The sequence below is a fragment of the Nanorana parkeri genome, unplaced genomic scaffold (genome assembly GCF_000935625.1).
Source record: "Nanorana parkeri isolate BGI_ZX_2015 unplaced genomic scaffold, ASM93562v1 scaffold921, whole genome shotgun sequence".
NCBI lineage: Eukaryota > Metazoa > Chordata > Amphibia > Anura > Dicroglossidae > Nanorana > Nanorana parkeri.
The window spans coordinates 386,286-407,149 of NW_017307189.1; the positions used below are offsets into that span (position 1 = coordinate 386,286).

Below are 20,864 nucleotides of genomic sequence, written 5' to 3' on the forward strand. Positions count from 1 at the left end.
TATATACACACACACACACATATATATATATATATATATATATGTGTGTGTGTGTATTATAAAATGGTATTAAAAATGTAATTTCTATAAATAATACTATTTAAGGTTGGTTAGCATATTTATATCGTGCTCACTGCATGAAAGTTACATAACATGATTTTAAAAATATGTTACAGTGTAGAAATGTAACAACCAACTAAAAAGCATGACAATACTTTCATAACTAATGAAAACTAATCAGACTTCTGTTTACTATAGTCAGATCACTAGAAGATGAATTCTGATTGGTCCCTGTGGTTTTTGCATGATGCACATTGCCCTTTATTAAATCAACCCAATACAATTGTAAAAACAGCGATGAGACAATAATTGTATCCTTATAACACACCACACAGTTAGCCTAAATGGTAATATATATTTAATAAATACAAACTGCACATATATAATTAAGGCAAAGCGTTAGAAACATCTAAGAAAAACAAATTACACAGTGACAAGAAATACATTTTTCTTAGTGATTAAACAATTATGTGTGGTCTTTAAATTCATCATAGATCTAAAAGTGCTCATTGGCTTCTGTAATGGCCTGTGAGTGCTGCTAGAGATATATTGCTTTACATTAGGGAGCGGAAGATCCTATAACAATTCCCCACCCAAAGTGTAGAAGCATTAAGCTGTCTAAGTGTTATGATACTCCTTATAGCAGACCTTTCACATGATTGATTTTCATTTACTGTAACTTGAAACTAGAAACTGACAAATTCATGCAAATAGCACTGTTATACCATGGCCTTCTTTCTGAGCACTGTCCAAGGCAAGCCATTTCCTTCTCCATTTAATCACATAGTGCAGAAATAGACACTCATTACTTTACAATAGGCTCTTAAAATGTACTAACCACAGCATGACTGAGGGGACACAGGACACTCCAACTGTCTTCTGCCAAACACAGCGGCTAAAAATAACCCAGACAATCTGCATGAATTTGAGTTCGGCGAATGCCATCAAGTGACTGCCATACATTTCCAGTATATAAGTAATAGCAACAATTAACCCATCCCAACATGCACATACAGCCTAAAACGAATGACATGCCCCTGCTTCTTTTCAGCCCTCTTGATGGTGTTTACATAGCTTGCAAATGTATTAAAATAACAAAGTGATACACAGAACCTGAAATCCTAATTCTATCATCTGCCAGGCAAATTATATATTACTAGAGCATGCAACAACCCACAGAGAGATGCACACGTGTAGTACATGCTACTGAACTGAGAAAGTCTGCAGCATTCTGCCAGTTAATACACAGAGCCTGTCCTATCCGCAGTTCCACAATGGTTACCTGTCCCCGTGTGCAGTGTCTGGAACAGAAACTGGACAAGCCCTGAGAACATATCACAAGCATCAGCGAGCTCAAGAACAGAACTGCTGATAACAATGTCGCTGGTGATAGTCGTGCTGAGTGTCAAAGCCGCCAAGTAGCAAAATGATCTAGAGATGTGCTTAAATAAAAATCAGCAGCGGCTGCTCCGTTTAAGGTCTGAGTGTCTCCGTTTAAATCCTCTGCAGTGTCCAACATCCCACAGCATCGTGGCCAGAGCTGCCATATACAGTGTGCTGCTGTCATCAAAACAAATCTCTGCAGCGGATTGCCCTCATTGATTACCACATTAATCAATAGCTACTCAGTGCAATGCTAACTAGATTTCGGTTTCCGCCACAACAGCAGGCCTGATGAGTTTAGAATTAACAGTCCTGTGAAAAGGGATGCAAATGCTGGTCATTTGTAGAATGTGGCATGAAATACATTTTGCACCCCATAAAAGGTGGCCTGAGAGGACCTGTGCACAAGCTCAGGAACTACAAAAACAAAATCAATAGCATTGCTGCAGCCATCATTCCTGTTTAACAGATTATCCTGGTTGCCTTTTAATGGAATACTTAACAATTTACCCAAAGTGGTATGGGCATTCACCTTGGGCCCAACAAAAACATGAAGCAACCGGTAATGGGTCCTGAAAAGCACCGGTAATACAACTATATCTTAACCCAATGGGGTCCAAGGATAGTAATTAAACTTTGCATTTATATGTATTAATAAGCAGCTGAAATTACTTCCTGTGCCCCCAATGGAGGGAACACACACACACATACACAAAAATGATATGGGCAGAGAAAACAGTAGCACAAATCATGCTCTCCACGATACAGAAACACATGAACCAAATACTCGGCCAAACCAAACTGACCACCAACAGCGAGACATTTTTTTTCTCCTACTGACCAACCCAGAAAGGGCTTTTTTTTTGTAAGGGGCACTCTGTCACATGATCCTATCCTATTCTATTAATTATTGATGCTATGCTGTATGCTACATACTTCTGACCAAATTGTCTGTCATTCCAACAGTTGCTGGTTACCAAGTAGAACAGGACTGCAGCAGACATGTGCTGTGTGTACTGGAAGTAGACTCAGACTCTGTTTAACTCTTAAACCATGCCCAATATTAAGCACTTTCAGAACGGTGTGCTGTACCCACCACATTATCCCTTCTCCAGGCCGTCCCTCTTTATGAAAGTCTTAAGTTGTGTGGTATGTAAAAACCTAAACACAGATCGGCTGACAATTTTCTACCCGGCTGAGTTAATTTGAAATCGATTTTTGTCAAGCTGAGTGGCTCTGAGAGGGCCACCCACAACTTTAATTCCAGATGATTCAAGAAGAATATGCCAAAATCTATGGCCAGCTTTAGGTAAAAAAAAACGATTGATTGGACATGAATAATGTGATCAATGTGAGTTAATTTTTTTTTTTATAGTTTCTATGTATAATTTGTACTTATATACAGTACGTACATGGGGACAGTCATACTTGCCCCTTTCATATGCAGGCTCTGCTCTCTAGATTTGCTGTATTAGCCAATGGCTGTGCTCTACTGCTCCCCACAATATCCAAAGCTAGCTGTACACTGTTAAAGTGCCCATACACTCTTCGATTTTCGTTCGGTAATCTTCCACGAATGGCCTTTTGAACGATAATCGAACAGTTGATGGGACACCAAAGATTTTTTTACTGTAATCCCGCTCAAATTTTCTTGAAGGGTGAGGCTGGAAAACTTTTTTTCGAATTGAACGAAAATCGATGGATTAGTGACGTTTTTGTACGGGGAAAAAAAATTGCGGCAAGAACACTGCACATGCGCAAACGAAAATCTGTCGATCGACAAGATTGGGTGAGTTGGTACTGCTAATGAACGATTATTGAAATCGACATTGGTCTGTGCTTGATGGACTATTGAGCTAGAATCAAACGAGGGTTCATGGCAGCAACGAAAATTTCCGATCGAAAATCTATAGGTGTACGGCCAGCTTTAGATTTCGCTCCTTCGGCCCACAAGAGTAATTACTTGGTTTCCCATCCAATGCTAATTATATTGGTGACCAATTTTGACTATGGTCTCTAATACTGAAAATATTGTGACACAAGAGCAGGAAGTAAGGAAAAACCTTCTAATGTTGCTTCGGATAGATCTGCATGCTTCCTGTCGTGCTTCTGGTGGCACAAAGACATTAAAAAAAAAAAAAGTGATGGAATCCTAACGATTTCCTGCTTTAGCCAAACTACAACAAAAAAGTTTAAGGTTCACTTTAACATTATTTGCTCCACACTGCTCATCTGCACTGTGAAACATATGCAGTACATGGCAATGCATGACTGTAGATACTGAGCGGAACTTTGAAAGTCTATGTTGTTTTCCTCTATATACTATGTACTGTACTGTCGTATACTCCACACTGCTTTGCTACAAAAATGTGCTACACATTATAAACCCGAGTGGTCATCTGTATTCAATCTGCTGTTCATTATATTCTCCATCATGTTCAGCTGTATACATTGTACTATGTAATATATATCCCATGCTGCTAAAGTGTATACACCAAACTACAGTCTATACCCACTGCAGCTCCACTGTACAGTCTATGCTGTTTATAATATACTTTTTGACTAAACTATATTGGTTCTCAACAGGGGCGGACTAGGCCAGGGGGCAGGGGGGCAATTGCACCCCGGCCTCTCTGGTGCCTGTAAAAACGGCCGCCAGCGCAGCGGCAATATCCCCTCTCGGCCGCTCGGATCCTGCAGAGGAGGAGGAGAAGAGGCTCTTCAGCTGCCTGTGATAAGCCCGTGTAGTGCTCGAGCTCCTCGGCAGCTGCGTCCGCCCACTTCTTCTGCTATTGGGTGGAGGGAGACTGCACTGTCTGCCTGGGTCCTAAAGGGAGGACAGCAGGAAGTGGCTGGAATCACCTCCAAACGTGCAGGCGACCCCCCCAGGAGAGGAAAACAAGATGGCACAGCACCTAAAACAGGAGAGGAAAAGAGTCACTGTAAGTCCCTGTTCTTTCTGTGTGACCTCTGCGCTGCGTTACATGCTGACTGCTGCACTGCATTACTGACCTCTGCACGGCGTCACATGCTGACCGCTGCACTGTGTTACATGCTCGACTGCGTTTATGACTGATGCACTGTGTTACATGCTCACAGCTGCCCTGCATTACATGCTGACTGCTGCACTGCATTACATGTTGACTGCTGCACTGTGTTAAATGCTGACTTCTGCACTACGTTACTGACCACTGCACTGTGTTACATGCTGACTGCTGCACTGCGTTACTGACCGCTGCACTGCATTACATGCTGACTTCTGCACTGTGTTACATGCTGACTGCACTGCATTACATGCTGACTGCTGCACTCCGTTACTGAGCGCTGCGTTACATGCTGACTGCTGCACTGCGTTACATTCTGACTGCTGCACTGTGTTAAATGCTGTCTGCTGCACTAAGTTACTGACCATTGCACTGCGTTACATGCTGACTACTGCACTCCGTTACTGACCGCTGCATTGCATTACATGCTGACTGCTGCACTGTGTTAAATGCTGACTGCTGTACTATGTTACTGATCACTGCACTGCGTTACATGCTGTCTGCTGCGCTGCGTTACTGACCGCTGCACTGCGTTACTGACCGCTGCACTGCGTTACATGCTGACTGCTGCACTGCGTTACATGCTGACTGCTACACTGCATTGCATGCTGACTTCTGCACTCCGTTACTGACTGCTGCGCTGCGTTACATGCTGACTGCTGCACTGTGTTACATTCTCATTGCTGCACTGCGTTACTGACCTCTGCGTTATATGCTGACTGCTGCACTATGTTACATGCTGACTGCTGCACTGCGTTACATACCGACCTCTGCACTGCATTTCATGCTGGCTGCTGCACTGCGTTACTGACCGCTGACCTCTGCACTGTGTTACATGCTGACTGCAGCACTATGTTACTGACCGTTGTACTGCGTTACATGCTGACTGCTACATTGCGTTGAATTCTGACTGCTGCACTATGTTACTGACCGCTGCACTGCGTTACATGCTGACTGCTGCACTGCGTTACATTCTGACTTCTGCACTGCGTTACTGGCTGCTGCACTGCATTACATGCCGACTGCTGCACTGCGTTACATGCTGACTGCTGCAATGTGTTACTGACCGCTGACCTCTGCACTGCGTTACATGCGGACTGCTGCACTGCGTTACATACTGACCGCTGCACTGCGTTACATGCTGACTAATGCACTGCGTTACATGCTGACTGATGCACTGCATTACATAGTGACCTCTGCACTGTGTTACATACTGACCGCTGCACTGTGTTACATACTGACCGCTGCACTGCATTACATGCTGACTGATGCACTGCATTACATGGTGACATCTGCACTGTGTTACATTCTGACCGCTGCACTGCGTTATACACCAACCGCCTCATTGCGTTACATGCGGACTGCTGCACTGCGTTACTGACGGCTGACCTCTGCACTGTGTTACATACTGACCTCTGCACTGCGTTACATTCTGACTAATGCACAGAGTTACATGCTGACTGATGCGCTGCATTACTGACCGCTGCACTGCGTTACATGCCGACTGATGCACTGCATTACATAGTGACCTCTGCACTGTGTTACATACTGACCGCTGCACTGCGTTGCATACTTACCTCTGCACTACGTACTGACCGCTGCACTGCGTTACATGCTGACCTCTGCGCTGCATTATTTGCTTACCTCTGCACTGCGTTATGTGCTGACCTCTGCACTGGGTTACATACTAACCTCTGCACTGCGTTACATACTAACCTCTGCACTGTGTTATATACTGACCGCTGCATTGCGTTACATACTAACCTCTGCACTGTGTTACATACTAACCTCTGCACTGCGTTACATACTAACCTCTGCACTGCATAACATGCTGACCATTGACCTCTGCACTGCGTTACATACTGAACGCTGACCTCTGCACTGGGTTACATACTAACCTCTGGATACTAGATCCGATACATTATAAATACATATGCACTTTAATAAGCAAAAAACTGCTCTAAACTATACTTTCTAAAAAGAGCTAACATATTTTCTGGCCATCTGTAGGCACAGTATGTTACAAGAGTCCAAGTATCATGATAATAATTCCTGTGCACAAATTTAACAGTTAACCTTAAAAGTGTCTGTATAACATATACAAGTAAATTAAATATATTTCATATACTACCCTAATGTTAGCCAGATTTAAAATAAAGATGTTTGTCTTCTAAGAAAACTATAATGGTCCTACTGATAAAGTGTATGTCTGTGTGTATTACACAAAAATCAAAAGAAATCAGTGCTGTAAAAATAGTACTTTATCAAAGTTGGGATTAATGGCTCTCAATCAGTGGAATGTATATGCTAGGGGTTACTTCTACTTCCATGTAAATGCAGCAAAACTGTTTAAAGCACCAGTACCCAATTTACACCCGTGAATGATGAAAATCAGCAATGGGAAGACCCTCCTGATTAGAGGCTTCCTTCAACAAAGTAGCCCAAAACTTCCATGGGGCTGACAGCTAACTCTAACAGCCTGTACAGTAATGCGCAGAGAGCAAAAGTGTTTTGGGCATCAAAGTTTACAGAAGAAGATCTCAGGGCACTGGAGATGCATGTAATGCTCACAATTACACCTATCCTCATCAAGAGTTTGTTACAATGAAAAATACAATATTTAGAGCGCACTCCTGTAGAGCAGACACAACTCTGAAGGTTGACTACTGGTGGTGTGCGAAGCTCCTCACAACAGGGGGAGGGACCCTGTGTAACAACCCAAAAACAAAACACTTTATTGAGGAGCGCAACTACCTGAAATCACTTTGGTGAACACATGGGCTGAACACTGCTTGTATAGTAATGTTGGGACATGTATATGTCAAATACGAGTGTAGAACACCAACCTATAACTGGCCCTAAAAGGATAGAAAAGATGTTAACTTACAGTTAGGATGTGGGAAAATGTGCCCAAAAATCTCTCCCGGGGTTCGCTTCAGGATCTGTTGGTCGGGGTCCTTCTAGCTGGCAGGTGAGAGGTGAATGGCTGGAGAAGAGCTTGGCTAAATGGCTTGTTCCCTCCAATTGTCAATTTTCGGCTGGTCTAAAGCAAGTATGCGATGGTGAGGCAGCCCACGTACTCGGCTGGCCAGGCCGGGCCGCAACGGCTGGGATGGGGAGAGTGTAAGGGGGAGAGCGAGGTGCCGCGGACAGCACTGAGGCGCCAGGTCCCGTGTGTATTAGCGGTGCAGTCGGGCTGCTGTCTCGAGGTGTGCGGTAATCTCGTAGTCAGCGAAAGTCGTGAAGGACTGAACGGGGGGTAGAAGTTCACGGTGGGTGGATGGCTACGCGTTTCGAAGAAATTCCTCTTTGTCAAGGAGGGCACGTGGGCTGCCTCACCATCGCATACTTGCTTTAGACCAGCCGAAAATTGACAATTGGATTGACAATTGGAGGGAACAAGCCATTTAGCCAAGCTCTTCTCCAGCCATTCACCTCTCACCTGCCAGCTAGAAGGACCCCGACCAACAGATCCTGAAGCGAACCCCGGGAGAGATTTTTGGGCACATTTTCCCACATCCTAACTGTAAGTTAACATCTTTTCTATCCTATAGGGCCAGTTATAGGTTGGTGTTCTACACCTCGTATTTGACATATACATGTCCCAACATTACTGTACAAGCAGTGTTCAGCCCATGTGTTCACCAAAGTGATTTCAGGTAGTTGCGCTCCTCAATAAAGTGTTTTGTTTTTAAGAGTTTGTTAAAACTTGGGGTTATTCGGTGTGCATCATTAATGCATCTCTCCCTACATTTATCATACTGTCCGATTGTAAACGACTGAAACACTGCAGAGAAAGAAAATTACACCTCGTAAGGACACTATATCCACAATGTATGAATGAACAGGAACACTCAGTATAGAGGCTTCCTGTTCATTTATAACTGGTGCTGTAGAAAAAGAGATTGAGGACTCTGTCTTCAATCTTTTTTCTATTTTAAAAGGAAAATAATAGGGGTCTATTAGAGCCCTAATAGGGTTCCATAGAGCCCAAGATAGTAAAGTAAAAACAAAGAAAAAAAAAAAAAGTAATTTTCGGCTTCGGCCTGACAAATTTTTTATTTTCAGTTTCGGTCTCAAAATTCCATTTCGGTGCATCCCTAATATACACACACTGATATATACCTGGAATAACCTGAAAAGTCAGGTTCTTCCTTATAACCTGCTTTACTTTCTGGACCCTCTCAGCCCCTTTGGCTGAGAGTCCTGGGTGCCAAGGTCGCCATCCTCCACCGTGGCATTGGCTTACACTGCCACAATATATACAGATATATCTATCTATCTATCTAAAAACTTTTGGGTCAGAACAGGCACAATCTCTGTAATGGAGCTAACAAAGGCAATAGTAACCATAAAGGTGCTCTGAATCTTCCCCGCTCTATTCAAAGATAACTTTAAAAGTTTTGCCTGGGCCTACACTTTGAGGTTTGATTAAATAATCTTTATTTTCAAATTCTACATGCTTGCCAATCAGCTAAAAGAAACCGTTTATTCTGCTGCTTAAATATCTGCATAGAAAACCTGGTGGTCATATAATTCACATTTAATTCAGATTCAAGGTTTAATTCAGATTTCTATGTGTTCATTTGTATCAGCATTTGTATTTTCAGCAGAGGGAAAATAGAGTTGTATTTGAGTGACCTCTAGTGGTCAATAGTAGTGAAGAAAACCTCAAAGTCTGAATGAAGCAAACAGGCAATGTCTATGTAAGGCCCTATTAACACTTCAGCTGACCATCTGAGAGATTTTTCGGGCATATATTGGAGCCATAATACAGGCCTTTTTGCATGAATTTTAGGCTTGAGCATTTCTATTTGATTTTTAGCCAATGTAAAGCTAATTACTAGGCAATAAAACGTAATGTGGATTACGCACGATTTTCCAGGCACTCTCATTGAAGTCTATTGATTTGCTTGATTCTGATAGCACCGGCAACACTTTGCAGGCTCCCACGCACTATTTTTAATCAATGTGGGTGCATTTATTAATGTTTTAACAAAAAAATGAGCTATGCCTTTCATTTTCTACATTTCTTTTATGGTGCAAGGTCCACTTTAAAGAGAGAGTCTGAAATCAGATTTCAGACATGTTCTAACGGCTTACAAGCGCCTGTTGTTTTTTTTCCCCCCATAGAGCGCTGGCAGGCTGCCAAGATTGTGCTCTCCATAGAAAATAAGCTGAGTGGATGGGTGATTTCAGTGCCTCCCATATGATATTTAAAGATGAATTTTCCTTAAGATAAAGAGCCCAGGTATGGCTTGTTTTAAAGTGCTTTGATTGCTTGTTCAGAATATCTAAATGCTTTGACACGCATTGTCAGAGCACAGGTGCACTTCAAATTTCAATCAGTATAAGAAATATTAGAGCATTAGCTACATTGGCTAATTTATTCTAGTTTTATGTTACTAGAAATGACACTTAAATATAATTAATAATAATATACGCCTACAGCATTTATGGCAAATCATAGCAGTGGCATAGCGGCTGACGCTTCTGCCTTGCAGCACTGGGGGGTCTCTGGTTCGATTCCCAGCCAGGTCACTGTCTGCACAGAGTTTACATGTTCTCACTGTGCGTGCGTGGGTTTCCTCCAGGTACTCCGGTTTCCTCCCATACTCCAAAGACATGCTGGAAGGTTAATTGGCTCCGGTCTGAAATTGGCCTTCCTAAGTATGCATGTGAGATAGAGACCTTATGTCAAGGGGCGTGACTTCATCAGGTCACCCCTGATGAAGCCACGTCTCTTGACGTAACGTACGTAGGGTGGAGTATAGGAGCTGAGCGACTGCACACAGTGTCTGTGGCTGCTTACTAAAAACCTTATTTTTATCTATGATATGTGAATAGTATCCTTTTTTAATAAAGTTTAGTATATTTTTTAAACCATCTGCACTACGAGTTTCCATCTTTTATCTGATGCATGGGCCATTTGGATGAATTGACTGCTTTCAACTCCTGAGACTGCAAGAGAGTCTGTACCTTAAGGTGCCCATACACTGTGCGATTATCGCACGATAATCGCGGGAAATCCCGCGATCGTACGATAATCGCAAAGTGTATGGAAGACGTGCGACCGTTTTTACTGTACGGTCGCACGTCTTTTGTCTAAGGAGCATGTTAGAAAACCAGCCGAGAATCGTACGATTTTCGGCTGGTTTGAACCGTGCTCGGGAGACAAATGCCGAACGGGCCGGTGTGCGCACGCGCACACTGCCCGTTCAGCATTGCGGTGTTCGGAAGCCTGCCCCTCAGGGTGGCGGGCTTGCGATGATCGAAAGTACGATCTGCCTGTCCAAGATGGGCAGATCATACGTTTTTTTAATTACTTTACAACCATCGCAAGACTAAGGTCTTGCGATGGTTGTAAAGTGTATGGCCACCTTAAGAGGAGGAAATCACTGGGAGGTGTTCGGCATCAGGTGCTTCCTCTACCTGGTTTGAATTAGAGGAACAGCGCATACAGACCCTGGTGGGTCTCTGCTAAAGGTGAGGTGCATTCCAGGAGATTTCTCTGTTGATGGTCACAGGAGACTGAGATTACATTCTTATGTTGGTTACATCCAATGTTTTATCTTCTATTTTCTTAATGGACTCTTGAAGATCCAGGATCATGGAAATTTTTTAACCATTTATTATTTTCACTGATGTGCATGTTATACACATGCGTTTTTTCTACTTGTTATTCTTTTCACATTGCATCACATTATTTCACAGTTAACATCTATTGTATTTGATTTTTCATTATGGATATTTTGTAGCAATGTATTTACACTGAGGTGCATGTTATACACATGCGTTTCTTCTTTGAGTCGCACTTTTTACACATTGTATCACATTATTTCACGGCCAGTATCTACTATATCTGACACTTTTGTAGATTCATTCACACAGCGCGGCTTTTATTATTAATTTTATACTATATATCTGACCACACAGATTTCAGCTGCTGCTTAACCTGATTGGAGTAGTGGCGCGAGGTTCCACATTATTCACATTATTCCCACCTTGACTGCCTTTAGGCGTTCCCTAAAGACTCATCTCTTCAGGGAAGCCTATCCCACCTCAACCTAACCACTGAACCATCACATTCTCAAATAATTCATCCCCACACAGATACCTCCTCATGTATCATTTCCCCCTCCTCTTTTAGATTGCAAGCCCCAGGGGCAGGGCCCTCCTTACCATCTTGTCTTGAATTGTGATTGTAATGTCTTCCTTATATTGTAAAGCGCTGTGCAAACTGTTGGCGCTATATAAATACTATGCAATAATAATAATATACTTGATGTGCTTATATTGCTCTTGTTTTAACAACTTTGTTTTGTTATGCAATATTACTTACCTAAGACTTCTGAAGAAGCAATACTTTGCAAAGTTTGTCGCATTGAGGCTTTTCTTGTCTCCTGGCTATACCAGTATTTGATACACTTAAAATTATATGAACTGTGTGTATGAATAATAGCAAAAGCTATGGGAACCAGCAGCCTCTGGCAAGAATATCAGTGCTCAGTACATAGCTGTAGTCAGATGAATGAAAGCTTTATTTTAGCTGTTGATATGTGGGCATTAGTCTATCCATTTACCATTTTTTCCCAGAGCAAGATAAATGACAAAATATATTTTAAAATATCACACAATTCTCTTACCTTTTTCACTGACACTTTCACTTTCTATTTCCACATCTTCACAGCTGGTATATTCAGGTGTTGACGCCCCTTCTTCTTCTGAGCTACTCACGGACATCTGTCTCCTCTTTCCACCTCTCTTAGATCGATGGGGCTTTGGTGGGGATGGCCTTACAGATTCAGACTGATCTGAACTAAGTGAATCATTCCTTGACATTGTCTCCATTTTTTCACGGTTTGCTTTTCTCATTAAAAGAGCTGAGCTGGGATCTAACCGGCTTTGTTTTTTAAAGGAATCATGGTTTTTGGATTCCACATGCTCTGGGGGTACAGGACTGTGTCTGGGACTTGGAGGGCTGTGGTTGGACACTTGTTTGGATTTAGAAATAGGTCCATCACCATTTCTATCAATTGAATATGACTGTTGACTTTCCAAAATTGTTCTTTTATCCTGGTTTCCTGGTACTTGTGAGTTTTTCCCTAGTTTGTTCTCAAGAACATTTGCTTCTTCCAGTTCTGCATGGGGTAGGGAAGCATCACTGTGTCTCCTCTCATGCCGTGCCTTTGAAACCTTGGCATGTATACGCATTTGTTGCTCTTCTGGCTGTGGTTTTACAGGATATCTAGCTAAGTTAGGGTCACTCCTATACCGAGTTAGATACTCATCATCCAGTCTTTGTTGATCATCCTCTAGGTTTGCTCCTTCTTCTAGTTTTTCTGGAATGTCCTGGGATCTCCCTTTCCCCAATTTTCTAGTCTCTCTCCTTTCTTTATGTTCATCAGGATATGCCTGACCTTGTTGATTTAGCTTCTGGACTCTCTTGCGTTCCCCTTTTAAGATTTTTCCATTCTGTTCTGAAACTGCTACAGTCTTCTTCCTAGAAAGTAGTGAATCAACAATTTAAAAAAAAAAGCATAAATCATTTTTCCTCCATCACATAACTCAAATAGTTATTGTGAGCAAAATTTCCAAAGCTTCTTACATCACTGACTATATTTTACCTAATACAGAATGTTGTAGAATTGGTCACACTTGTTCATCTTTAGTACATTAGTTCTACTATGTCTAGACTTACAGTCATGCAAACGTTTGGGAAATCTGGTCAAGATTACTATTTTGTTATCTTTCTAAGTGAAAGGAATTTAGCATACCCTATTCACATTTTAGCATGAAATGTTTCTGCAAATGTCAATGCACAAATGCTATTTTCTGAATGTAAGGAACTGGAAAAAAAAAACCATAAAAAAATGTGACAAGTGCAAACGTTTGATCACATTTTTAGTCAGTAATTACGAACATTTAATTCAAAGACATTTGTATTTTTCTGTAGCCAGCTAATAGTTGTTCTATTTTTGTTTTAGAGTGTTCACTCCCAAAAAGCTGCTAGTTCAGGAATATTCTTAGTGTGTTGTATGTATTATAGTGCTTGAGATTCCCACAAACATTTTCAAAAAGATGCAGCTATAGGGACTATGTAGGGCATAGTCAAAAGACATGAAAAAGCCTTAATCTTTGCTTCTTGAAGTCATTCATGGATAAAGTTAACACAGGTTTTGCTTCATTGTCAGCTTCCCTTTCTTTACTGATGATAGGACATTACCCTCTAGCATTTCCTGTTGCTTAGTACAAAACACAGTAAAGGCTTCTTAAACAGAAAGTTTTGCTCATCTCTCTACCATCAAAGATCCAAAAATAAGGGGTTTATTCATCATTTTAGGGTTTGCCAGAACCAACCAATTAATTCCTTTATGGACAAATATACATTCAGACGTGCTGGGTTATAGTACAGATACGGCCTAATATTATAGTCCGTTTTATTCCAAACCACATACAGCTTTTTTAGACAAGGTGGCCATCATCAGTGCATTGTATGTAAACCATGGTTCCTATTGAGTGATATGGACCAACATAATGTAACAACTACTTACCTTGGTGGGCTAAAAGGAACCACCTCATCATAAGGTGCCTGGTTGTTTCATTGATACTTAGTAGAAACGGTTTCCCTCTGCCTGCACAATATTTCTTGTACCAGTAGCTGTTATTCAGCACCAGAGGCTAATAGATCCACACCATCCTTACCAGTTTGCACAGGACCTTACTAAAACTGCAAATGGATCATAACATGCCCTATTTTTCTGATGAGTTAAATTATCCAAATAATCAGTAATAGTGCATTCAAAATGTACAGACATATGCTGTATTTAATTACCGTATATACTCGAGTATAAGCCGAGTTTTTCAGCCCATTTTTTTTGCTGAAAAGTGCCCCCCTCGGCTTATACCCAAATCGGCGCCTCAAGCTGGTCAGGTTTCTTCTTACTTACCTCGCCGAGCGCCGCGACGCTGAGTCGAGTATAAGCCGAGGGGGGCACTTTTCAACAAAAAAAACCCTGCAGCGGCCAGTCAGGAGCAGGGGAGCAGGGATGAGTCAGCGGCGTGCTGGTCAGGCGAGAGGAGCTCCAGGTGGGGTTGTAATTATCGGGCAGGCACCTCTAAGTCAGCTAAATTAGGACCATATAGAGTATATACTGCTAATACAGTGCAGACAATACATTTACAATTATACTAACATGAATGGATTAAATGATCTGTATGTAGCCCTGTACTATGGATCATTTAACCCATTCATGTTAGCAGAGAATCATTGTAAATGTATTGTTGCAGGCACTCTATATGTACATGTACTATATACTACATATAGAGTGCACTGAACAATAGATTTACAATTATCCTCTGCTAATATGAATGGGTTAAATGATCCGTAGTACATGATATGTAGCCCTGTACCCCCTTTTCCACTTACAGAGCTAGGTTATTGTTTTTCTTTTAAATAAATATTCATGTAATTTTATTGGTATCTATCTTCATTTTGTACATTTACCAGTAGCTGCCTCATTTCCCACCCTCGGCTTATATTCGAGTCAATACTTTTTCCCAGTTTTTTGTGGTAAAATTAGGTACCTCGGCTTATATTCGGGACGGCTTATACTCGAGTATATACGGTACACTATTTACCAAAATGGATTTCCATATTCATAAAGTTTCTATCCTAGGACTTATGGCATTATTTACACTTAACCTCTTTCTCCATCCCAATGGAGAGAAATCACCTCATTCTCTGATCCATAAGGCAAGGAACAGAAACAGTGATTATGACCTGTGTTGGTCTTCTCTGCCAAACGTGTACATGCAAGCATTGGTGGTTTTCCTGTTCCAAAGAAGGGAGTCAACTTTATAAGAACTAAAGTGAGTGAGAAATGTCATGTTTCCTCCAAGCAAATCATTCCCACCAACTGTAAAGCAGAAAATAATTCTACAGGGTAGGTATTTTTGACAGGAAAAAAATGCAAACTCTATTCTGCCAAAAAGGTTTTCCTCTTTCCCCTAGCAATTTTTTATTTTCTGTGTACACTGTAAGGCCCCAGCGCTGTGCAGTGCACACTCTCAGCTCATTCACAGCATCGCTAAGATTCTGTGAATGGGCGTGATGCCGGGGAGGCTGTAACTCCTGTACAGGAGTTACATCATCAGTGGACAACCAATGGCTGAGGAAGATGCATGGTAACCCAAATGTGGCAGCAGTGGAGATGGCGGCAATAGGGGGACCGAAGTATGCTGTACCTGTCTCTTGGTGGTTCACTTCTCGACCTTGATGAAGTCTTCTGATCTTGAACTGCAGATGGTAGGGATGGTTCTGAACCCTTGCTCCTATCAGATTGTAAACTAGGTGCTGAGTTGTCTTCAGAACCTGCTGTTGCAGCAGTACTTAAAGGAGTTTGAGATCTAGATCTCTCTTGAAGTCTTGCTTTCTTTTCTCTTGGTGCGTCAGAGCCAGCACCAGTACCAGTATCACTTAGTGTTCCATCTTGGCTTGCTGGCTGCGGTGTCCCACTTCCAAAAAACCATGCACCTGATTTTGTAAGAATTTCTTGTTGTTTTCGGCACAGATTGCAAACCCACATAACCTATTTCAAAGAAGGGGAGAACAATATGAGTCACACTGTAAAATAGGCAATATGAATCTCCACATCTGGAATGTACCCTCATTTCTCTATATTAGAAAAAAGCATTTTACAAATCAATCACTATATTTTATTTTAGGCTACAGCATGCATATATCCACTATGTTTTAAGAATGGCACGGATGTAGTTATGTCTCATGTATGACACAACAATCATGTACATGTAAATGACCCATTTTTATTTATGAGGCTCATTTTAACACAATGTCTAGGAACTACAATCACCCAATCAGGCATAATCTGTCATTTCAAACTCAGATACACAATAACAATGATAGCTGGGATATGACTGGTTGATATAAGCAAAAGCTAATGTTTCTCAAAATCCTCTCAATAGTTTTTGTGGAGCAAATAATTCATCTTTTCTTATACAGCCATAAAAATGCTGTGGTTCAGACAAACACCCCACATTCCTGTAATAGGAATATCCTGTAAGACTAACCAATAAAAGAATATGTTCTCATTCAAACACTGATCAGCCAAAATATTGGTGGCAAAGGTTTATTAAACACTGACATAAAGGGGTTGATTTACTACCTTATAAACACACCACGAACATGTATACACCTCTGTAGTGTGTTCCCTCCCAGCATGATCTATGGGTGGAATCTAAACACCTTTGTAGTGTGTACACACCCAGCAGGTGCGTTGTGCAAAGCCTTGCATGAATTGCAAGGTGATGTTGTGTAAATTAGCTCTATGTTGTGTTGCTTGCGTTGATGAATGCAGGAATGTAAATGCATGAGCTAACCATTTTTGTCTAAACTGTGAAGCAGCATTATATATGCATCATGTGCATGATTTTTCCATATATGGCATTAGTGGAAATATGCTTTTAGAGACTTTTTGGTTGATAAATACGTTTTGCTGTGTGAAAATCACACGCACCTGGTGCGTGCGTGTGTTTAGGTTAGTAAATCACCCCCAAAGTCTACAGTACTGAACAATGCATGAGCTTTATTCGTAAAGAAGAACTCCAGGATTTTTAAAAATGCATCCTTGTAGTGGAGCTACTCTTGTGCTTGTTTTGGTCTACGGGCAAAATTAAGAAACACTCACCCTAACCCTGGTCAAGTATTGAGTATATCTAAGGGTTAAAACAGATGAATAGAGCAGCAAGGGAGTACAGTGAAGGTGAGGACCAGTAGGTGGGTGTTGTATGACCTGTTAAGAGAACCTGTCACTTTCTCCAGAATGGATAAAGTGGTGGGCACTCTTTAACTCTGAAAGCAAACAGTACTAAGTCAAATCCACAGCTTATTGCCTTTCTGTGTACGGTCACCTAAAAGGTATGCAACCAATAATAAAGCAAACATATGTAATTCCTTTTACAATTAACAAAATAGAAATTCACCAATATCTGGGTAAAGCATCCATATCATTCTACAGTTATGGCGTTCAAGGCCTGACAACCACAAGAACTGGAAGTAACTGTGCAAGATAGAGAGTTTAAAGTCTATACATACACACACGAGAGTAATCTGTCTTTTCTAGGAGAACATTTTTGTACAACTGAAAGTTAACCACTTATCTGAGATAATAGATGATTCGATGTTTCAATAATGAATTTGTCAATTGCAAGGGATGTTTCTCTGAGTAATGCAAGCTGCCTACTTTAATCAATTATATACTTGCTGCATTAGAATTAACATAAAGTTAAACAAAGCTGTCAACATTGATACTCATAGAAACACTCATGGCAATAAGCATTAAAGTTTTTTTTTTACCAATATATTAACAGTAAAAAGGTGAGAAAGGAGCAGATAGGCCCAATAAAGGATGAAAGCGGGAAGCTAGTCACAAACGACAAGGAGAGGGCCGAGGCGCTGAACGCTTTTTTCTCCTCAGTATACACTCAGGAGGGAAAAGGGTTTGACACAACCATCTACAATTCGTTACTAACTGCACATGATCATGGTCAGTGAAGGCAAATAATTTTTATTCATCTGGAGCAATCCTTACTTCCTTTGACGTTGCAGCACAGGGGTGGGCCTCAACACCAACTTGTCACTTATACGTGTGCCTGTGTTGTTCTACAGGCGTGCTCAATTGTCACCCCAAAACTGTGACCGAGCTATCACCAACAGCTCGCGGTCAACTACTGATGATGGGGAGACAGTAGGATGGGCCGCTGATTAAGTCATCACTGTAAATTCAATCACATTAATCGCATACATGGTCTCTGGTGTCACAGCCCACTTACAGCATAACTTAATCCAAGAACTGAAATTGCATATATTGCAGCGTACCAGTGCTAAGTTGTGGTTGCTGCATTTGTTTAAATTTTTCAGGCTAAGCACATGTTTAGCAAGTACAGAAGAATTCTGTTCCTCTTATTGGAAATAGTATACTTGTCACTTCCAGTGATATGAACTGGAAGCATAAAACAATCGTATCTTTGTGTAAACTACTAATTCGATCGCCCGATATGTAATAGAGGTGAACAAAAAGGTAAAAAGTCTAAGTCAAGCCTGGGTGGTAACCATGGTTTTGTCCATAAAAGCAATGGAGGAGTTAATGTAGCCACACCAAGGACAGAAAGTGGGTTATTTGCACGATTACCAGGTGGAAATAATGGGGGGGGAGGGGGGGGCTACCGCAGGTAGCTCATTTAAGGAATAATAAGCTGTAATATAGAAGATGTTTATTTTTTGGTTTAGATACACCTCTGCTTTAAGCAGTATTGAACTCTCAAACTTTTTTTCAATAATGAATCCAGATAAAACAAATATACATTGCCCAGCAAAGTATTTCTTTACATTTTTGGCAAATCACTTACAGTCATCCTGTTTTAGAATAGCTCACTCCAACTCTCTCAGCTCGGTTCCCCTGACCTTCTTGTCCAAGATCACAAGGGACAACACAATCTCCAGCAGCTGCTCATCTACTAACTTGAAGAAGGGAGAGGGAAGGAATGGGGAAAATAGAGGAGTAGAGTACATTTCTCTGTACCAGCTTCCTAACCACAGTGGCCAATGCCTGTGCAATGTGTGTCGGCATGGTCACTTGTAGTCTCAACCAGATTGGCATTTTTAGCAGGGTGACAACACAGGAAAACAACTGGTAGACAGTTGTCACTGCATAACAGGAAATGCCAGTACAAGGGCCTTCATAGTAGAATCATCAGGGATAAATTTAATGAAAGCTGCATATTTAAAAGCATTTGAAACAATTTTAGAAGGTGTATCCACATGATAAAGCTTACATGAGAATTTAGCGGTTAGGCTTTGATCTACATTGAAGTACCTAAACTAATTCTTCCGAGTATCATATCCATGTACACAACCCCTAAAATTAAACTCCTGACACAAAGTTATTTTGCAGCTTAAGTTTAAGACTTTTCATACAGATAATGTCACTGCTTCTCTCTCCACACCAACATTCAATACATAGTCCCAAGGAATGTATGACATAAGGAAGAAGGGCACAATGTTGACATTATTTACAACATTGTGTGTGACAGCAACAATACATAGTAATTCAGCTTATTCCTAGTCTGTAGTATAACCGGTAGGTTGGTTGACATCATGAACACTTGCCATGTATGTATGTAGAACAGGGTATTATGGGTAGTTTTATTAATCAGCACTCCCTATGCACAAAACAAAGTACAAACTGTCTTCTTAGAATGTAGGACATCTTAGTGCAAAACCCACTTCTTTATGTATTTAATGGACATGTATATCTATATACACTGTGTAAAGCATCCATGTTGTGCATCTAGGTCACATTTATTCTAAAAATACATGTTATTTTAATCCTGCTATAAACTGCAGATGTCTAAGTCAGCACAAGAATACTGATTACAGGCATTCCTAGAAATACTTTAGTTACTTTTTTCATTAAGAATTGCAACAGTATAACATTGTATTAAATCTATTTAAAAACAATATTTTTTAAAATCTAAAACTTGACAGATCCATTATTTAAAGTGTACAGTATATAAACCTAAAAGCAAAGGTTATTTATATTGCAGCTTACCAATCCTTGGATGTGGTGGCTGCATTAGGCTCCAGCACACACATACTGTATATTGGTCTTTCCCTGTATCCCTACACCAGCCCACACATTTGTCTTTCCCCTGTATCCCTCCTCCAGCACACAAACTGGTCTTTCCCTAATAAGTTTCTACCTCCAGCACACACACCTTGGGTTTTTCCCCTGCATCCTTCTCCCAGCACTACCCCTATTCCCACTATCCCTACTTCAGCACACACTCTCCAATTTCAGTTACAGAGAAGCTTGTAGTCACACACTTCCACTACTAGGGTGTAACATCACTCTCCTTGCCTAGTAGATGTGCATCAACTGCTCAGCACCCAGTCTCCAGAGCATGTGCAATAACCCCTCACATTTATTGACTGCACCATGCCAAATATCAGTCTAATCTCCACTCAAATGGTCCAGTGGCAATATTGGCTACACTTCCCCATTTCCTGTTTAAAACAATCTGTGGCAACAAAGCCCTGGACTATCCACCACATCCCCAGCACTACTTCCACTGTTCTTGGATTCCATAACACATTCCCTGTTAATAACCTGATACTCTTCTCCTGTCATAATGCCTACTGACATACCTTCCACAATTCTTTCTCGCACACACTGCCCCCTGCCATACCTCAGGACTCCATTACTGCAGATGCTGCCCAATGTCCTAGCCTCCACACTCCTCTCCAGCAATACTGTCCACCATCATACCCACTGTTCTCCTTTACTGTAAATACCCCTC

General features: G+C 41.2%; 1 protein-coding gene across 1 annotated transcript in view; it reads right to left on the reverse strand.

The window, feature by feature from the left end:
• Positions 1-20,864, reverse strand: part of RIMS1 (regulating synaptic membrane exocytosis 1) — a 285,605-nt gene that overhangs the window by 169,458 nt on the left and 95,283 nt on the right. Inside the window, exons 4-5 of the mRNA XM_018566132.1 lie at positions 15,735-16,078; positions 12,134-12,990 (exon numbers count right to left, since the gene is read on the reverse strand). Coding sequence (XP_018421634.1) covers positions 12,134-12,990; positions 15,735-16,078 — 1,201 coding nt within the window. The remainder of the gene's footprint in view (positions 1-12,133; positions 12,991-15,734; positions 16,079-20,864) is intronic.